Source organism: Medicago sativa, chromosome 2, assembly GCF_051527215.1.
Source record: "Medicago sativa cultivar Bolivia chromosome 2, Bolivia_mono, whole genome shotgun sequence".
Classification (NCBI taxonomy): domain Eukaryota; kingdom Viridiplantae; phylum Streptophyta; class Magnoliopsida; order Fabales; family Fabaceae; genus Medicago; species Medicago sativa.
The window spans coordinates 46975033-46994791 of record NC_140750.1 but is presented as its reverse complement, the minus strand read 5'-3'; the positions used below and the strand labels follow the sequence as shown (position 1 = coordinate 46994791).

Below are 19759 nucleotides of genomic sequence, written 5' to 3'. Positions count from 1 at the left end.
AAGTTAAAATTAGATTAGATTAGCAATTAAGCACAAGGGGCTGCAGATGCTTAGGGGCTATCTATCCTCGTAGGAAGTCTTCTCGGATGTAATTGTCCTTTCCCCCTAGATTCAAAATCACCCTAAGCAGTGCTGCAAAATTATTATTTGTTTCATCTCCGCGTAGGAAGTCTTTTTGGATGTAATTGTCCTTTCCCCCTAGCATTGATGAATTTGTTTCACTTTAAGTTCAAATTAGGGAGTCACCACCACAATTAGGAAGTTAGGGATTGTCCTTTCCCCCACATGTTGGTGCCATTCTCCCGCCCCATTATAACTTTAACAATTTAAGAATATAATAATTAAGAACATTGATTTTTCCCACACAAACTTACTACTTTTACTCTTAAGACTTTAAAGGGTCTAAGTTAACACTAAAGATAGAACGTGTTCCTTAAAATACCTATTCATACATTTGCTCAAAGATTGCAACCGGGTGCTTTTCTCATTGGAGAATTTCACAATAAAACAAGACATGGGTATAGCAAGAACATAAGAAACACAAGAAACTACTTTCATGTACAAGAAGCAACCTTTAAAGAAGAGACAAAACAAAAATTTTCATGCCAATTTTTACATTAAAAGCAAGCTACTAGTCACGCCTCTTGCTATAAAAGCAAAACAAAAGAATAAAGTTTAAGGGAGTTTGGACACTACGACTCTAGACACTTTATTAGCCCCCCCCCCCCCCCCCCCCCCACCCCCCCCCCCACACACACACACACACTTAGGGGAAGGATTGTCCTCAATGATTCAAAAGAAAAAGAAATTTAAAAAAAGAAGAAGAAGAAGAAGAAGAAGAAGAAGAATGAAAGGAGGAGTAGAAGAAGAAGAATTAAGGAGAGAAGGAGAAGAAGAAGGGAAGAGAGGAAGAGGAAAGCTCACATTTTTTTATTGAGGTCCGTAAGGAGGACCTTGAAGTTGGAGGTGTTGCATCATCCGACGGAGCATCGCATTATTTTCATCATTGACATGGTTGCCCCTTTGAACTTCATTGCGAAGGCCGGAGATTTCAACTCCTTGCCTTTGTTGCTCGGTGCTCATCCTCTCGATCTCATTATGAATCCATGTCCATCTTTGGTCTTCATTAAGCTCACCGGCTTCATGGCCATGGTGTTCTCCCTCATGGTGCAAGTTAGCACCTTCTCCTTCATCATGGTGCAAGTTAGCACCTTCTCCTTCATCAACCTCTTGCTCTTCAACAACCTGCACATCATCAACATACAACCAATTCTCTTCCACCTCGGTGGTAGTCCGAGATGGGTTAGGCAATAAAAACATGATTGGCACATTAAGCTTAAGTTGGTAGTGGAGTGGCGGACGTCGTTTAATGAAATTCATGGCAATGAGGGTTTCCCTATTGAGTTTATTGTTACCCTCGATTGGTTTGATCCCTTCATCCTCACTCACACCAAAACACCTAGATATGTATGTAATGATCCCACCCACCACTATGTCTCCCCTACCGGCTGGTCAAGTAGCTACAGAGTCTAGGTAGTCAATCAAATAAAAGCAAGTGTTAACCGGGTGGTTGTAGAGCATTGCCCATAACATGAACAACTCATCGGTTCTAGTGTTTCCTAGCTCGGTTCTACCCCAAATAGTGCAAGACATGACCCTCTGAAGGTACCTAAGTACGGGGTTGTGGATGTTGCTAGCTTTGTTGGCTCTAGGGACATAGTTATCAAGGCCGGTGATACGGTTCCAAAAGGCAGCTGGGTCATAGTTATCCGGTTTTAGACTATCATCCCAATGATCATGAATATACCCCTCATTGGCAAAACCTAAGGCTTCGCAAAAGTGTTGTAGAGACATATTATAATCAATATTCAATAACCAGAAAACAACTCTATGATTTGGGTTATCAAAATTCAACTTATCTTTGGTAAAAACAAGTGAGCTTAAAAATTCATAAGTAAAATTCTCATAACCCCTCATAGGTGTTAGCATATCAGTCCAACCTAGCCTACCCATCAGCCTAAAAACATCATCTCTAAGCCCTAGCACTTTCAAATCATAGGAATCAGGATATCTAGAGGGATGTAAGGTTTTAGAAACCGCAAGTGCACGGCCTATCGAAGTAATAGTAGTAAGTAGATTATCGTTCCGCTAGGGAGTTGGTCAATCTAATTAACTTTTAGAAAATGATTAGAGGAGAAAGAAATAAGAAGTTGGAGAGTGCAGTTTTTGAAAGTAAATAACAATAATATTAAAAAGCCTTGGGATCATTGGTTCATCATAATAACGAATCTTTTCACAAGCAAGCCTTAAACTTATAATTATACGTGAATCTTAATTACTAAGGACAAGTTTCTCTTTAGCATATCACAGCTCCTCTCGAAGTCAGTGAGTGTATCCCTCCAACAACCACACCTATTCTCATGGGTGATCGCCTTTGGGACCCTTGAAGATCAAAACTTTATGTGTCCCAAGGTTTGCTAGACTATTCTCATGTTTCGCAAACCTTGTCTAAATTCACTTGTTCGGATATCAAAGCTCCGCGTTCGCTTTATGAATTGATATCTGTGATGATGAATTAACCATTATCAAACCCTCCGCGTTCGCTTCCACAGTTTGATAATAATTAATTCATGTTAAAACGGTGAATTTAGATTAGGAATTAAGGTAACAAATAATTAGGGTTTAAGGCTTGGCTTGATCCGGATTACGTCATTAGACTTATCCAACGATCCCAAGACAAAGAAGTCTACTCACTCATGTTCATCGTAGACATGGGGGAAGAAGAGAGAATGCGATAAAAGTAAATTGCAAAGAAGAAAGTAAATAAAGTAAAGAACTTTTATTGAAATAAAGACTTGAAATATTCAAAGTAAAGGTGAATGTTTATGGTGGAGAGCTACTCTATTTATAGCTTTGCAATTGACTTAAAAACTAAGCAACTAAAAGGACAAAACGGTAAAGCTGCAACAGGGTAACTTGGGCCCGAAGAAAAAGCAGCAAAAGTGAATCTGGGGACCGACCTGCTCTGATACCAATTGTAACACCCCGTTTTCCCAACATAAAAATTTCATAATAAAATCAGAGTTTCTCAATCATAACGGAATGTCACATTCTTTTCTTAAAATCATAAACTGAATAAATAAATATTTATCCTTCAAAATCCAACAACGTAATTATTCGCAGAGGAATAGTTTCAACAACTTAAACATAATCTTTGGCACAAGGGCCTCAACATAAAATCTCATAATATATTGGTTCAACAATGGCTCTTGGAACATTCATAAGGTAATAACAAAGGAACAAAAAACAATGACAAAATTCCCATCCTGTTACGTATAAGAGCACCTAAGACACACACTTGTGAGGAGTCCACTCACGACCGCAACTAGTCTTGTTTACCTGCAAGTTACCCATACGAAGAGCAACATTTTCAAGCAGAACGGGTGAGATTTCACAAACAACAATATTAAGCATATAATCCATCAATTACATTTAACAACATAAACATCATCAACATATCATAATAATAATCATGTAACATCATATCATCAGCATAAACAACTTCATACTAATCATCGACATCAACTTCATAATCAATCATCAACATCAATGTCATAATCAACTTTGTAAATTAATCTTTAACAACTTGACGACTTCGACTCGACTATGCAACTTCAACTCGATTATGCAACTCTTAACATCTTAAATAATCTTGACAATGCAAATGCATGTGGTACCAATCAGGGCATCAATCCCCCAACATATTTGAGCAAAAGCTCCAGGGCATCAAGCCCCCAACATATTTGAGCGTAAAAAGGCTCCAGGGCATCAAGCCCCCAACGTATTTGAGCAAAAGCTCCAGGGCATCAAGCCCTCAACTTTGAATGAGTATGCATGGACTCAACATCTTACATCTTAAACATCTTGAACATCATAAACATCTTATATGACTCCAATAATTTGGACGACATCTTACAACTTTACAACTTAGACCGACATTTACAACTTTATGACATTAATGGTCAACAACAGCAAAACAGCAACATATGCAGCAAATAATAGCTCTTATACATCATATAATCATTAAAGAATGAATCGCATCAACATAATCATCATAAGTAATGCTTAAGGTGCATATTTAACAACATCACATTACTATTAATATTAATCATCTTAATTCAAGTCTTCTGGACAGCTTCTAACATCATCAATAACTCTCATTTCGTACCCCAAGGTCATCTCAAGACTACACGTGCGAAAAGGATCGCAAGGCAACAATTCAAGGCAACCTACCACTAGTTAGACTCATCACAGCATAGGTTAAATACTCTTAACACCTTAATTAAACTCATAGTACACAAGCTTTGAAGTTTGGAGACAATCCATAAGTTTTGGTTTAACTTAGAAATAGTTATGCTGAATTTTCATAAAGTTTTACTAAGACCCACTTGGAGTATTTTCATCATAACTTAAAATCTAAAAATCATTTTTGAGCCAAACCAAGACCATTAGAAAGCTAACACAATTATCTAAAACTTTCATGTTTACACCTAAGACCAATTCAAAACAGAAATGTGTGAAAAGACACAAGAACGCAAAAATCGAAGTCCTGACAGCACGCAAATGAAGGCACAACAAAGCAGTCACCCATGAGGGGCTGCCTTGCTGCGCTCAGGCACTGGCAAGCTGCGCCCAGGCGTGGGCAGGCAGTAGCCAGTGACCTGCGCTGCCGCTCTGTGCAGTCCTGGTTTTTCCCTGGTTTTACCGTTTCGTCCGTAAAAACCTAACCGTTACCCCGATTCCAATTCCGTTTTCGCCTACGCGTTCTATTCGACAAATCCTATCATATTTTACTGAAAAATCATATTTTCAAATTTCCAAAACAGCTTATCCCAGAATCACTTATTTCCCAAAAATACTTAAAATCACTTTTTCTCAAAATCTCAATATTCATCAACTCAACCCCAAAACTGGTTCTAATCATTGTACTATGAAAGTTCTAAGGTCTGAACACTGTTTTCCTACATCAATTCAACAGGTTTCCATCATCTAATCAACAATTTACAACTTCTAACCCTAATTCCCAAATTCTCACAAACTAAACCTACAACATGTTAGATGCAATTTCAGAATCACAGACTTAATATTACTGAAAGATCGTCTCACCCTTACCTTAGAAAGTAGAAATCGCAGCACTTCTTGGTCTTCTCCTCTTCTCTTGACTTTTTCTCCCTTTTTCACCAAAAACTGATCGTACGCGTTCTATGTCTTTCTAACCTAACTTCTCTTATTTATAACCCCTCATCTAATTTATCTTATTCCTCTTTCTACCACTAAAATTTCTAAATTCACAAAATAACCCCACAACTTAATATTTATTTTATTTTCGAATCTTATTTTATTAAACAATAAAATAAGTCACAACGTCTCATAAATTTCTCTAAAATCATATAAATCACATAAATCTCATATAAATCATGCCAATCATATAAATATGATATAAAACTCATTAAAATAATTAAATAATCGAAACGGGCGTTACAACTCTCCCCAACTTATAGAATTTTCGTCCTCGAAAATTTACCTCAGATCAGACGATCCTCATCCTCTGTCTGAGTACCAGATAAAGCAAACACCTTCCCACTAGCCTGAGCCTTCTTAGGTTTCTTGCATTGTGAACTCATGTGTCCTTCTTCATTGCAATTAAAACACACCACATCATCATGCTTACATTCCGTAATAGTATGTCCCTTCTTACCACAACGGAAACACCGTTTCACCTCTTCAGTACAAGCATTACTCTTATGACCTTTCTCACCACAAGTGTAGCAAACAACCTCAGTAGTAGTATCTTTCTTTCCAGGTCTCCTCTCATCATTCCCTCTTTGACTACCTTGATCAGCAGGGGCACTGTAAGGCTTATGACGATTCTGTTGGTTCTTACTCTTCCGCTCATTCCTGATCTTGTAATGGGCTTTAGTATCTTCTTCATAAATTCTGCAACTGCTCACTAGCTCGGAAAAGTTACGGATCTTCTGATATCCAATGGCTCGTTTGATCTCAGGACGCAACCCATTCTCAAACTTAATACACTTAGAAAATTCAACAGTCTCAGCAGTGTAGTGTGGATAAAACTTAGTCAATTCCACAAACTTCGCAGCATACTCAGTCACCGACATTTCACCTTGCTTCAACTCAAGAAACTCAATCTCTTTCTTCCCGCAAACATCTTCCGGAAAGTATCTGTTCAGGAACTCCCTCCTAAACACAGCCCAAGTAATAGCTCCATCTCCGTTCTCTAGGATTGGTTGAACACTCAACCACCAATCATCAGCTTCCTCAGCTAACATGTGTGTGCCAAAGCGCACCATCTGAACTTCACTGCATTGCATAACCCAAAAAATTCTTTCAACTTCTTTGAGCCACGTCAGAGCTCCATCAGGATCATACCTTCCCTTAAAAGTAGGTGGACGATTCCTCAGAAAAGTTTCCAGCATCCTAACTCCATCATTAGCACCATCATTAGGCTGATGTCCCACAACTTGAGCTACAGCTTCCAACGCAGCAGCAATAACAACATCATTTCTTCCAGCCATCTTAGTTCTCTACACAACACACAACAATCAGAATAACATAATAATGGTATTCCAACCGTTAAACGACACTACTCGACTCAACTACTTGGCCGGATGGACCGACCTGCTCTGATACCAATTGTAACACCCCGTTTTTCCAACATAAAAATTTCATAATAAAAATCAGAGTTTCTCAATCATAACGGAATGTCACATTCTTTTCTTAAAATCATAAACTGAATAAATAAATATTTATCCTTCAAAATCCAACAATGTAATTATTTTAAACTTCGCGGCGGAATAGTTTCAACAACTTAAACATAATCTTTGGCACAAGGGCCTCAACATAAAATCTCATAATATCTTGGTTCAATAATGGCTCTTGGAAAATTCATAAGGTAATAACAAAGGAACAAAAAACAATGACAAAATTCCCATCCTGTTACGTATAAGAGCACCTAAGACACACACTTGTGAGGAGTCCACTCACGACCGCAACTAGTCTTGTTTACCTGCAAGTTACCCATACGAAGAGCAACATTTTCAAGCAGAACGGGTGAGATTTCATAAACAACAATATTAAGCATATAATCCATCAATTACACTTAACAACATAAACATCATCAACATATCATAATAATAATCATGTAACATCATATCATCATCATAAACAACTTCATATTAATCATCGACATCAATGATGAGTCATAGATTAGTATATTTTAATGCTTTATTTAGTTTAGTTTTAAATAAGATTTGATTTAATTATATTGCATTTTATTTCCTTTTAGAATATTTTACTTTAAATTGTCTTTTATTTTATTTTAGGAACAAATATATGGTGGAAGGTGTCTTGGAGCAAAAGAAAGAGGACTGGAGCAAATTAAGTGCGAAAATACGAAGATACGGAACAAAAATATGTTCCCACCAAGTCAGAAGCTTGGCACGGCCAGTGCCAACATGTGGCACGGCCGTGCCACCTCCAGAAGCCCCTTTTGCTGCTTTTTCTTCGGGCCCAAGTTACCCTGTTGCAGCTTTACTGTTTTACCCTTTTAGTTGCTTAGTTTCTAAGTCGATTGTAAAGCTATAAATAGAGTAGCTCTCCACCATAAACATTCACCTTTTACTTTGTTTATTTCAAGCATTATTTCAATAAAAAGTCTTTATTTCCTTTTACTTCCTTTGCAATTTATTTTACTGTTTTTTCTCTCTTCTTCCCCCATGTCTACGATGAACATGAGTGAGTAGACTTCTTTGTCTTGGGATCGTTGGATAAGTCTAATGACGTAATCCGGATCAAGCCAAGCCTTAAACCCTAATTATTTGTAACCTTAATTCCTAATCTAAATTCACCGTTTTAACATGAATTAATTATTATCAAACTGTGGAAGCGAACGCGGAGGGTTTGATAATGGTTAATTCATCATCACAGATATCAATTCATAAAGCGAATGCGGAGCTTTGATATCCGAGCAAGTGAATTTAGACAAGGTTTGCGAAACATGAGAATAGTCTAGCAAACCTTGGGACACATAAAGTTTCGATCTTCAAGGGTCCCAAAGGCAATCACCCATGAGAATAGGTGTGGTTGTTGGAGGGATACACTCACTGACTTCGAGAGGAGCTGTGATATGCTAAAGAGAAACTTGTCCTTAGTAATTAAGATTAACGTATAATTATAAGTTTAAGGCTTGCTTGTGAAAAGATTCGTTATTATGATGAACCAATGATCCCGAGGCTTTTTAATATTATTGTTTTTTACTTTCAAAAACTGCACTCTCCAACTTCTTATTTCTTTCTCCTCTAATCATTTTCTAAAAGCTAATTAGATTGACCAACTCCCTAGCGGAACGATAACTCTACTTACAACTATTACTTCGATAGGCCGTGCACTTGCGGTTTGGCCCTATCAATCAACTTCATAATTAATCATCAACATCAACTTCATAATCAACTTCGTAAATTAATCTTTAACAACTTGACGACTTCGACTCGACTATGGAACTTCAACTCGATTATGCAACTCTTAACATCTTAAATCATCTTGACAATGCAAATGCATGTGGTACCAATCAGGGCATCAAGCTCCAACATATTTGAGCAAAAGCTCCAGGGCATCAAGCCCCCAACATATTTGAGCGTAAAAAGGCTCCAGGGAATCAAGCCCCCAACATATTTGAGCAAAAGCTCCAGGGCATCAAGCCCTCAACTTTGAATGAGTATGCATGGACTCAACATCTTACATCTTAAACATCTTGAACATCATAAACATCTTATATGACTCCAATAATTTGGACGACATCTTACAACTTTACAACTTAGACCGACATTTACAACTTTGTGACATTAATGGTCAACAACAGCAAAACAGCAACATATGCAGCAAATAATAGCTCTTATACATCATATAATCATTAAAGAATGAATCGCATCAACATAATCATCATAAGTAATGCTTAAGGTGCATATTTAACAACATCACATTACTATTAATATTAATCATCTTAATTCAAGTCTTCTGGACAGCTTCTAACATCATCAATAACTCTCATTTCGTACCCCAAGGTCATCTCAAGACTACACGTGCGAAAAGGATCGCAAGGCAACAATTCAAGGCAACCTACCACTAGTTAGACTCATCACAGCATAGGTTAAATACTCTTAACACCTTAATTAAACTCATAGTACACAAGCTTTGAAGTTTGGAGACAATCCATAAGTTTTGGTTTAACTTAGAAATAGTTATGCTGAATTTTCATAAAGTTTTACTAAGACCCACTTGGAGTATTTTCATCATAACTTAAAATCTAAAAATCATTTTTGAGACAAACCAAGACCATTAGAAAGCTAACACAATTATCTAAAACTTTCATGTTTACACCTAAGACCAATTCAAAACAGAAATGTGTGAAAAGACACAAGAACGCAGAAATCGAAGTCCTGACAGCACGCAAATGAAGGCACAACAAAGCAGTCACCCATGAGGGGCTGCCTTGCTGCGCTCAGGCGCTGGCAAGCTGCGCCCAGGCGTGGGCAGGCAGTAGCCAGTGACCTGCGCTGCAGCTCTGTGCAGTCCTGGTTTTTCCCTGGTTTTACCGTTTCGTCCGTAAAAACCTAACCGTTACCCCGATTCCAATTCCGTTTTCGCCTACGCGTTCTATTCGACAAATCCTATCATATTTTACTGAAAAATCATATTTTCAAATTTCCAAAACAGCTTATCCCAGAATCACTTATTTCTCAAAAACACTTAAAATCACTTTTTCTCAAAATCTCAATATTCATCAACTCAACCCCAAAACTGGTTCTAATCATTGTACTATGAAAGTTCTAAGGTCAGAACACTGTTTTCCTACATCAATTCAACAGGTTTCCATCATCTAATCAACAATTTACAACTTCTAACCCTAATTCCCAAATTCTCACAAACTAAACCTACAACATGTTAGATGCAATTTCAGAATCACAGACTTAATATTACTGAAAGATTGTCTCACCCTTACCTTAGAAAGTAGAAATCGCAGCACTTCTTGGTCTTCTCCTCTTCTCTTGACTTTTTCTCCCTTTTTCACCAAAAACTGATCGTACGCGTTCTATGTCTTTCTAACCTAACTTCTCTTATTTATAACCCCTCATCTAATTTATCTTATTCCTCTTTCTACCACTAAAATTTCTAAATTCACAAAATAACCCCACAACTTAATATTTATTTTATTTTCGAATCTTATTTTATTAAACAATAAAATAAGTCACAACGTCTCATAAATTTCTCTAAAATCATATAAATCACATAAATCTCGTATAAATCATGCCAATCATATAAATATGATATAAAACTCATTAAAATAATTAAATAATCGAAACGGGCGTTACAACTCTCCCCAACTTATAGAATTTTCGTCCTCGAAAATTTACCTCAGATCAGACGATCCTCATCCTCTGTCTGAGTACCAGATAAAGCAAACACCTTCCCACTAGCCTGAGCCTTCTTAGGTTTCTTGCATTGTGAACCCATGTGTCCTTCTTCATTGCAATTAAAACACACCACATCATCATGCTTACATTCCGTAATAGTATGTCCATTCTTACCACAACGGAAACACCGTTTCACCTCTTCAGTACAAGCATTACTCTTATGACCTTTCTCACCACAAGTGTAGCAAACAACCTCAGCAGTAGTATCTTTCTTTCCAGGTCTCCTCTCATCATTCCCTCTTTGACTACCTTGATCAGCAGGGGCACTGTAAGGCTTATGACGATTCTGTTGGTTCTTACTCTTCCGCTCATTCCTGATCTTGTAATGGGCTTTAGTATCTTCTTCATAAATTCTGCAACTGCTCACTAGCTCGGAAAAGTTACGGATCTTCTGATATCCAATGGCTCGTTTGATCTCAGGACGCAACCCATTCTCAAACTTAATACACTTAGAAAATTCAGCAGTCTCAGCAGTGTAGTGTGGATAAAACTTAGCCAATTCCACAAACTTAGCAGCATACTCAGTCACCGACATTTCACCTTGCTTCAACTCAAGAAACTCAATCTCTTTCTTCCCGCAAACATCTTCCGGAAAGTATCTGTTCAGGAACTCCCTCCTAAACACAGCCCATGTAATAGCTCCATCTCCGTTCTCTAGGATTGGTTGAACACTCAGCCACCAATCATCAGCTTCCTCAGCTAACATGTGTGTGCCAAAGCGCACCATCTGAACTTCACTGCATTGCATAACCCAAAAAATTCTTTCATCTTCTTTGAGCCACGTCAGAGCTCCATCAGGATCATACCTTCCCTTAAAAGTAGGTGGACGATTCCTCAGAAAAGTTTCCAGCATCCTAACTCCATCATTAACACCATCATTAGGCTGATGTCCCACAACTTGAGCTACAGCTTCCAACGCAGCAGCAATAACAACATCATTTCTTCCAGCCATCTTAGTTCTCTACACAACACACAACAATCAGAATAACATAATAATGGTATTCCAACCGTTAAACGACACTACTCGACTCAACTACTTGGCCGGATGGACCGACCTGCTCTGATACCAATTGTAACATCCCGTTTTCCCAACATAAAAATTTCATGATAAAAATCAGAGTTTCTCAATCATAACGGAATGTCACATTCTTTTCTTAAAATCATAAACTGAATAAATAAATATTTATCCTTCAAAATCCAACAACGTAATTATTTTAAACTTCGCTGCGGAATAGTTTCAACAACTTAAACATAATCTTTGGCACAAGGGCCTCAACATAAAATCTCATAATATCTTGGTTCAACAATGGCTCTTGGAAAATTCATAAGGTAATAACAAAGGAACAAAAAACAATGACAAAATTCCCATCCTGTTACGTATAAGAGCACCTAAGACACACACTTGTGAGGAGTCCACTCACGACCGCAACTAGTCTTGTTTACCTGCAAGTTACCCATACGAAGAGCAACATTTTCAAGCAGAACGGGTGAGATTTCATAAACAACAATATTAAGCATATAATCCATCAATTACACTTAACAACATAAACTTCATCAACATATCATAATAATAATCATGTAACATCATATCATCAGCATAAACAACTTCATACTAATCATCGACATCAACTTCATAATCAATCATCAACATCAACTTCATAATCAACTTCGTAAATTAATCTTTAACAACTTGACGACTTCGACTCGACTATGCAACTTCAACTCGATTATGCAACTCTTAACATCTTAAATCATCTTGACAATGCAAATGCATGTGGTACCAATCAGGGCATCAAGCCCCTAACATATTTGAGCAAAAGCTCCAGGGCATCAAGCCCCCAACATATTTGAGCGTAAAAAGGCTCCAGGGCATCAAGCCCCCAACGTATTTGAGCAAAAGCTCCTGGGCATCAAGCCCTCAACTTTGAATGAGTATGCATGGACTCAACATCTTACATCTTAAACATCTTGAACATCATAAACATCTTATATGACTCCAATAATTTGGACGACATCTTACAACCTTACAACTTAGACCGACATTTACAACTTTATGACATTAATGGTCAACAACAGCAAAACAGCAACATATGCAGCAAATAACAGCTCTTATACATCATATAATCATTAAAGAATGAATCGCATCAACATAATCATCATAAGTAATGCTTAAGGTGCATATTTAACAACATCACATTACTATTAATATTAATCATCTTAATTCAAGTCTTCTGGACAGCTTCTAACATCATCAATAACTCTCATTTCGTACCCCAAGGTCATCTCAAGACTACACGTGCGAAAAGGATCGCAAGGCAGCAATTCAAGGCAACCTACCACTAGTTAGACTCATCACAGCATCGGTTAAATACTCTTAACACATTAATTAAACTCATAGTACACAAGCTTTGAAGTTTGGAGACAATCCATAAGTTTTGGTTTAACTTAGAAATAGTTATGCTGAATTTTCATAAAGTTTTACTAAGACCCACTTGGAGTATTTTCATCATAACTTAAAATCTAAAAATCACTTTTGAGCCAAACCAAGACCATTAGAAAGCTAACACAATTATCTAAAACTTTCATGTTTACACCTAAGGCCAATTCAAAACAGAAATGTGTGAAAAGACACAAGAACGCAAAAATCGAAGTCCTGACAGCACGCAAATGAAGGCACAACAAAGCAGTCACCCATGAGGGGCTACCTTGCTGCGCTCAGGCGCTGGCAAGCTGCGCCCAGGCGTGGGCAGGCAGTAGCCAGTGACCTGCGCTGCAGCTCTGTGCAGTCCTGGTTTTTCCCTGGTTTTACCGTTTCGTCCGTAAAAACCTAACCGTTACCCCGATTCCAATTCCGTTTTCGCCTACGCGTTCTATTCGACAAATCCTATGATATTTTACTGAAAAATCATATTTTCAAATTTCCAAAACAGCTTATCCCGGAATCACTTATTTCCCAAAAACACTTAAAATCATTTTTTCTCAAAATCTCAATATTCATCAACTCAACCCCAAAACTGGTTCTAATCATTGTACTATGAAAGTCCTAAGGTCTGAACACTGTTTTCCTACATCAATTCAACATGTTTCCATCATCTAATCAACAATTTACAACTTCTAACCCTAATTCCCAAATTCTCACAAACTAAACCTACAACATGTTAGATGCAATTTCAGAATCACAGACTTAATATTACTGAAAGATCGTCTCACCCTTACCTTAGAAAGTAGAAATCGCAGCACTTCTAGGTCTTCTCCTCTTCTCTTGACTTCTTCTCCCTTTTTCACCAAAAACTGATCGTACGCGTTCTATGTCTTTCTAACCTAACTTCTCTTATTTATAATCCCTCATCTAATTTATCTTATTCCTCTTTCTACCACTAAACTTTCTAAATTCACAAAATAACCCCACAACTTAATATTTATTTTATTTTCGAATCTTATTTTATTAAACAATAAAATAAGTCACAACGTCTCATAAATTTCTCTAAAATCATATAAATCACATAAATCTCATATAAATCACGCCAATCATATAAATATGATCTAAAACTTATTAAAATAATTAAATAATCGAAACGGGCGTTACAACTCTCCCCAACTTATAGAATTTTCGTCCTCAAAAATTTACCTCAGATCAGACGATCCTCATCCTCTGTCTGAGTGCCAGTTAAAGCAAACACCTTCCCACTAGCCTGAGCCTTCTTAGGTTTCTTGCATTGTGAACCCATGTGTCCTTCTTCATTACAATTAAAACACACCACATCATCATGCTTACATTCCGTAATAGTATGTCCTTTCTTACCACAACGGAAACACTGTTTCACCTCTTCAGTACAAGCATTACTCTTATGGCCTTTCTCACCACAAGTGTAGCAAATAACCTCAGCAGTAGTATCTTTCTTTCCAGGTCTCCTCTCATCATTCCCTCTTTGACTACCTTGATCAGCAGGGGCATTGTAAGGCTTATGACGATTCTGTTGGTTCTTACTCTTCCGCTCATTCCTGATCTTGTAATGGGCTTTAGTATCTTCTTCATAAATTCTGCAATTGCTCACCAACTCGAAAAAGTTACGGATCTTCTGATATCCAATGGCCCGTTTGATCTCAGGACGCAAGCCATTCTCAAACTTAATACACTTAGAAAATTCAGCAGTCTCAGCAGTGTAGTGTGGATAAAACTTAGCCAATTCCACAAACTTAGCAGCATACTCAGTCACCGACATTTCACCTTGCTTCAACTCAAGAAACTCAATCTTTTTCTTCCCGTGAACATCTTCCAGAAAGTATCTGTTCAGGAACTCCCTCCTAAACACATCCCAAGTAATAGCTCCATCTCCGTTCTCTAGGATTGGTTGAACACTCAACCACCAATCATCAGCTTCCTCAGCTAACATGTGCGTGCCAAAGCGCACCATCTGAACTTCACTGCATTGCATAACCCGAAAAATTCTTTCAACTTCTTTGAGCCACGGCTGAGCTCCATCAGGATCATACCTTCCCTTAAAAGTAGGTGGACGATTCCTCAAAAAAGTTTCCAGCATCCTAACTCCATCATTAGCACCAGCATTAGGCTGATGTCCCACAACTTGAGCTACAACTTCCAATGCAGCAGCAATAACAGCATCATTTCTTCCAGCCATCTTAGTTCTCTACACAACACACAACAATCAGAATAACATAATAATGGTATTCCAACCGTTAAACGACACTACTCGACTCAACTACTTGGCCGGATGGACCGACCTGCTCTGATACCAATTGTAACACCCCGTTTTCCCAACATAAAAATTTCATAATAAAAATCAGAGTTTCTCAATCATAACGGAATGTCACATTCTTTTCTTAAAATCATAAACTGAATAAATAAATATTTATCCTTCAAAATCCAACAACGTAATTATTTTAAACTTCGCAGCGGAATAGTTTCAACAACTTAAACATAATCTTTGGCACAAGGGCCTCAACATAAAATCTCATAATATCTTGGTTCAACAATAGCTCTTGGAAAATTCATAAGGTAATACGTAAGGAACAAAAAACAATGACAAAATTCCCATCTCGTTACGTATCAGAGCACCTAAGACACACACTTGTGAGGAGTCCACTCACGACCGCAACTAGTCTTGGTTACCTGCAAGTTACCCATACGAAGAGGAACATTTTCAAGCAGAACGGGTGAGATTTCACAAACAACAATATTAAGCATATAATCCATCAATTACATTTAACAACATAAACATCATCAACATATCATAATAATAATCATGTAACATCATATCATCATCATAAACAACTTCATATTAATCATCGACATCAACTTCATAATCAATCATCAACATCAACTTCATAATCAACTTCGTAAATTAATCTTTAACAACTTGACGACTTCGACTCGACTATGCAACTTCAACTCGATTATGCAACTCTTAACATCTTAAATCATCTTGACAATGCAAATGCATGTGGTACCAATCAGGGCATCAAGCCCCCAACATATTTGAGCAAAAGCTCCAGGGCATCAAGCCCCCAACATATTTGAGCGTAAAAAGGCTCCAGGGCATCAAGCCCCCAACATATTTGAGCAAAAGCTTCAGGGCATCAAACCCTCAACTTTGAATGAGTATGCATGGACTCAACATCTTAAACATCTTGAACATCTTATATGACTCCAATAATTTGAACGACATCTTACAACTTTACAACTTAGACCGACATTTACAACTTTATGACATTAATGGTCAACAACAGCAAAACAGCAACTTATGCAGCAAATAACAGCTCTTATACATCATATAATCATTAAAGAATGAATCGCATCAACATAATCATCATAAGTAATGCTTAAGGTGCATATTTAACAACATCACATTACTATTAATATTAATCATCTTAATTCAAGTCTTCTGGACAGCTTCTAACATCATCAATAACTCTCATTTCGTACCCCAAGGTCATCTCAAGACTACACGTGCGAAAAGGATCGCAAGGCAACAATTCAAGGCAACCTACCACTAGTTAGACTCATCACAGCATAGGTTAAATACTCTTAACACCTTAATTAAAATCATAGTACACAAGCTTTGAAATTCGGAGACAATCCATAAGTTTTGGTTTAACTTAGAAATAGTTATGCTGAATTTTCATAAAGTTTTACTAAGACCCACTTGGAGTATTTTCATCATAACTCAAAATCTAAAAATCATTTTTGAGCCAAACCAAGATGTTATACCCTAATTTTGGACCTAAAAATACTTGTTCAAAATTTTCTTTCATCTTTGATATATGTCTATTATTCTTGAACATTTGCCAATTTGTTATTGTTTACACTGACATTTCACTCTGCTTTATCTCTCAACTTAGTTTTACAAATCTTTTCAACTGTGTATTTGTCCATGTTACCTTGCATTCCAAGTCATTCAAAATACTTTTCTTGCATTTCAAGTCATTTGAATTTGTCTCTGATCAATTGCATCTTTCTCTGCATCTTATTTCAATATTGTTTGCAAAATTCATGAAAAAGGGTATTTTAGTCATTTCCTGTATCCAGGCTCATTTTAGTCCTTAAAAAATTGTTTGAATCTTTTCAATTGGTTTGAATAAGTCTTTATTTCAATTCCATGTGAAAAATCATTTTAAAATTGCATCTGAGTCATTTTAAGTCAGTTTAGCCCCTAGGGGCATTTCAGTCATTTCATGTGTTAAAACCCTGTGTAATTTCTAAAATTTGTCTCTGAGTCTTTTAATTTTGCTTGCATAAACTCTTGCTTTAATTCCATGTCAAAAAAAAAAAACCATTTTAAAATTGCATTTGAGTTGTTTTGAGTCGTTTTAGTCCCTAGGGGCATTTTGGTCATTTCACACAAAATTTCGACAGAGAGAGGTTACTTTGAAGTACCTCATTTAAGTAATTGGTTCATTTTAGTCCGTTTTGTTATTTTTAATCGTTTCACTTTACGTTTAGTCAAATTTACCAATTTTTAGTCCAATTTTATTTTTAATTTTTTTTTCAAAGTCCTCAAATTTCTTATAATTGCATCCAAGTCCTTTTTGTTTCGAATTTATTTTTAAGTCCTTTTCTTTTACATAATTGCAGAACAGTCCATATTTTGTCCCATTTTATCTTTAGTTTTTTTATTATTATTTGCAAGATAGTCCTTTTAAATTTTCCAGAATTGCAGAATGGTCCTTTCGTCCAAGTCATTGTCCAAGTCATCAGTCCAGTCCACGTGGCAGTCACACACAGGTCCACAGGTCCAAGTGTCAGTCTATAAAAGGGGAGCAGTTATTGCACAGTGCCAACACGAATCATTACGTGCCAAATCACCAAAAACAATTCCCAATTTCTCTCTCTGATCATCAAAGATCAAACACCAGAAAATTCCAGAAATCACATGAACACCATGAATGTTCATCCCCTTTCAAACCCTAACTGAATTTCCCGAACACAAATCCACGGCAATTCATCACAAATTCTCATCAATTTCATCACACAAGACTCAATCCAACAATTACGTAACAAAATCAGTTCGAATTAAAACAATTTAGTTCAAAGTTCTCAGAGATTCGAAGTGAATCTTCATCATCGAACCAAAGCCTCTGCAATTCCAACACCGAATCATCCAAAGGACGAACCACAGAGACGGAGAGGTGAGAAGAAGAGGAATCGAAGGGAAAAAAACTAGTTCGACGAAATCACAGAGACGAAGAGTGAGAAGACGAAGAAACTTCGACTTATCTTCGAAGTTCGAATCAAGAAGTTCACCAGAGGCAAGAAGAAAGCATCAGGACGTTTTCTAACCGTTCCTTTGCCCAAATCTCCGATTTCCAGCAGGTAAACCCTCAGATCCTTCTTCTTATTTCAAAGTCCTATGCTCTGCCGTTTACTAGTGCCTTTCATGCCTAAATCAATGTAGATCGGAAGCTTTCATGAAGTTTCTTTCAGAAGTTTCAGAAAACATAAAAAGATTGCAAAACCGTAAAGATTCAGTTCCGATCTACATAGATCTAGGTTTTTTTTTGTGATTTCTGTTGATTGATTCATGCTTAGAACGAAAAATAAACGGTGAAAAGCTTTAGATCGTAGAGTTTTAGTGAGTTTGAGTGACGGTTAGGTCTCCGGCGGCGGTGAAACCCGCCGGAGAAGACGACGGAAACCTAGAGAGAAGGGAGAGAAATCTGAGAGAAGAGAGAGAAACGAATGGTGATAATGACTTGGACCGGTCCATCAGCCTTTGTATAAGTGACTGAACCGGTCTGATTCAGTCTTGGCCCACTGGTTTTGCGCCCTGGCCGTCAGATCTAGGGTTTGATCCAATTGGATCAATCCAACGGCCTTCTTTGATTCCTGGAGGATCCAGGATCCACTTCCCCTTGGGCCTGGGTTTGGGCTTAGATTTCCTGCGTGGTTTCTTTGTTTTTTGCTATTTTTGTCACTGCTTCTTGCTATTTGCACACCTATATGCTCAAATACTTTGGTAAAAAAATTACTAAAAATTTCTATATGTTCTTGATCATTTTCTTGATATTTTTGTGATGTTATTATGTGTTAAATCTTGATTAAAAAATGTGTGGTATTTTCTTGTTAATTGTTTACTATTTTTTTTAAAAAAAATTGTGAAGTTTTATATGTTCTTAAGTCTAAAAATCTTTTAAAAAAAAAAAAACTCTAAAAATTTTCATGTATATTTCTTGTTAATTTTGTGGTATTTTTGTGATGTTTTGTGTTAAAAGACTTGTGAAAGGTATATGTTCTTGATCCCTAATCATGATACATGATGTTTGATTTGTGGAATATGAATTTGCAATGGATTTTCTTGCTGTTTTGAAGTGTTCTAATGCATGTGAATATATTGTGTGACTTTACTTGTCTTACAAGTTATGTGAATATCGTTTGTGAAAATTAAATGCCAAATATGCCTAAAATATAGCATGATTCTTTGACTTGAATGTGTTCTTGTAATTCTCATTTTGTTGATTGTGATAAGAATCTTTGAACATTGTCATGATATGGGAATTATAGGTCATATACTTGTCTTGTTACCATGATAAACTTTAGGCATACTTTGCTAAAAGTTTAGTCACTTTTTTAGTTTTTTTGCCACTTTGTTTAATGTCCCTTTTGCTTATAATTTTCATGCTATTATACCTTATCCTACTAACCATTTCATTTCATGTTTCATTCATTCATAAGCATTCCTCATCTCACTTCA

General features: G+C 36.9%; 3 protein-coding genes across 3 annotated transcripts; all 3 read right to left on the bottom strand.

The window, feature by feature from the left end:
- Positions 1 to 5543: 5543 nt before the first annotated feature.
- Positions 5544 to 6392, bottom strand: LOC146946953 (uncharacterized). The gene has a single exon (XM_085748939.1). It carries the CDS (start codon positions 6390 to 6392, stop codon positions 5586 to 5588), a length of 807 nt encoding a protein of 268 aa, XP_085605065.1. The 3' UTR covers positions 5544 to 5585.
- A 4055-nt stretch (positions 6393 to 10447) lies between these two features.
- On the bottom strand, positions 10448 to 11298 carry LOC146946952 (uncharacterized). The gene has a single exon (XM_085748938.1). It carries the CDS (start codon positions 11296 to 11298, stop codon positions 10492 to 10494), a length of 807 nt encoding a protein of 268 aa, XP_085605064.1. The 3' UTR covers positions 10448 to 10491.
- A 2881-nt stretch (positions 11299 to 14179) lies between these two features.
- Positions 14180 to 15190, bottom strand: LOC146946951 (uncharacterized). The gene has a single exon (XM_085748341.1). It carries the CDS (start codon positions 15188 to 15190, stop codon positions 14180 to 14182), a length of 1011 nt encoding a protein of 336 aa, XP_085604467.1.
- Positions 15191 to 19759: the final 4569 nt, after the last annotated feature.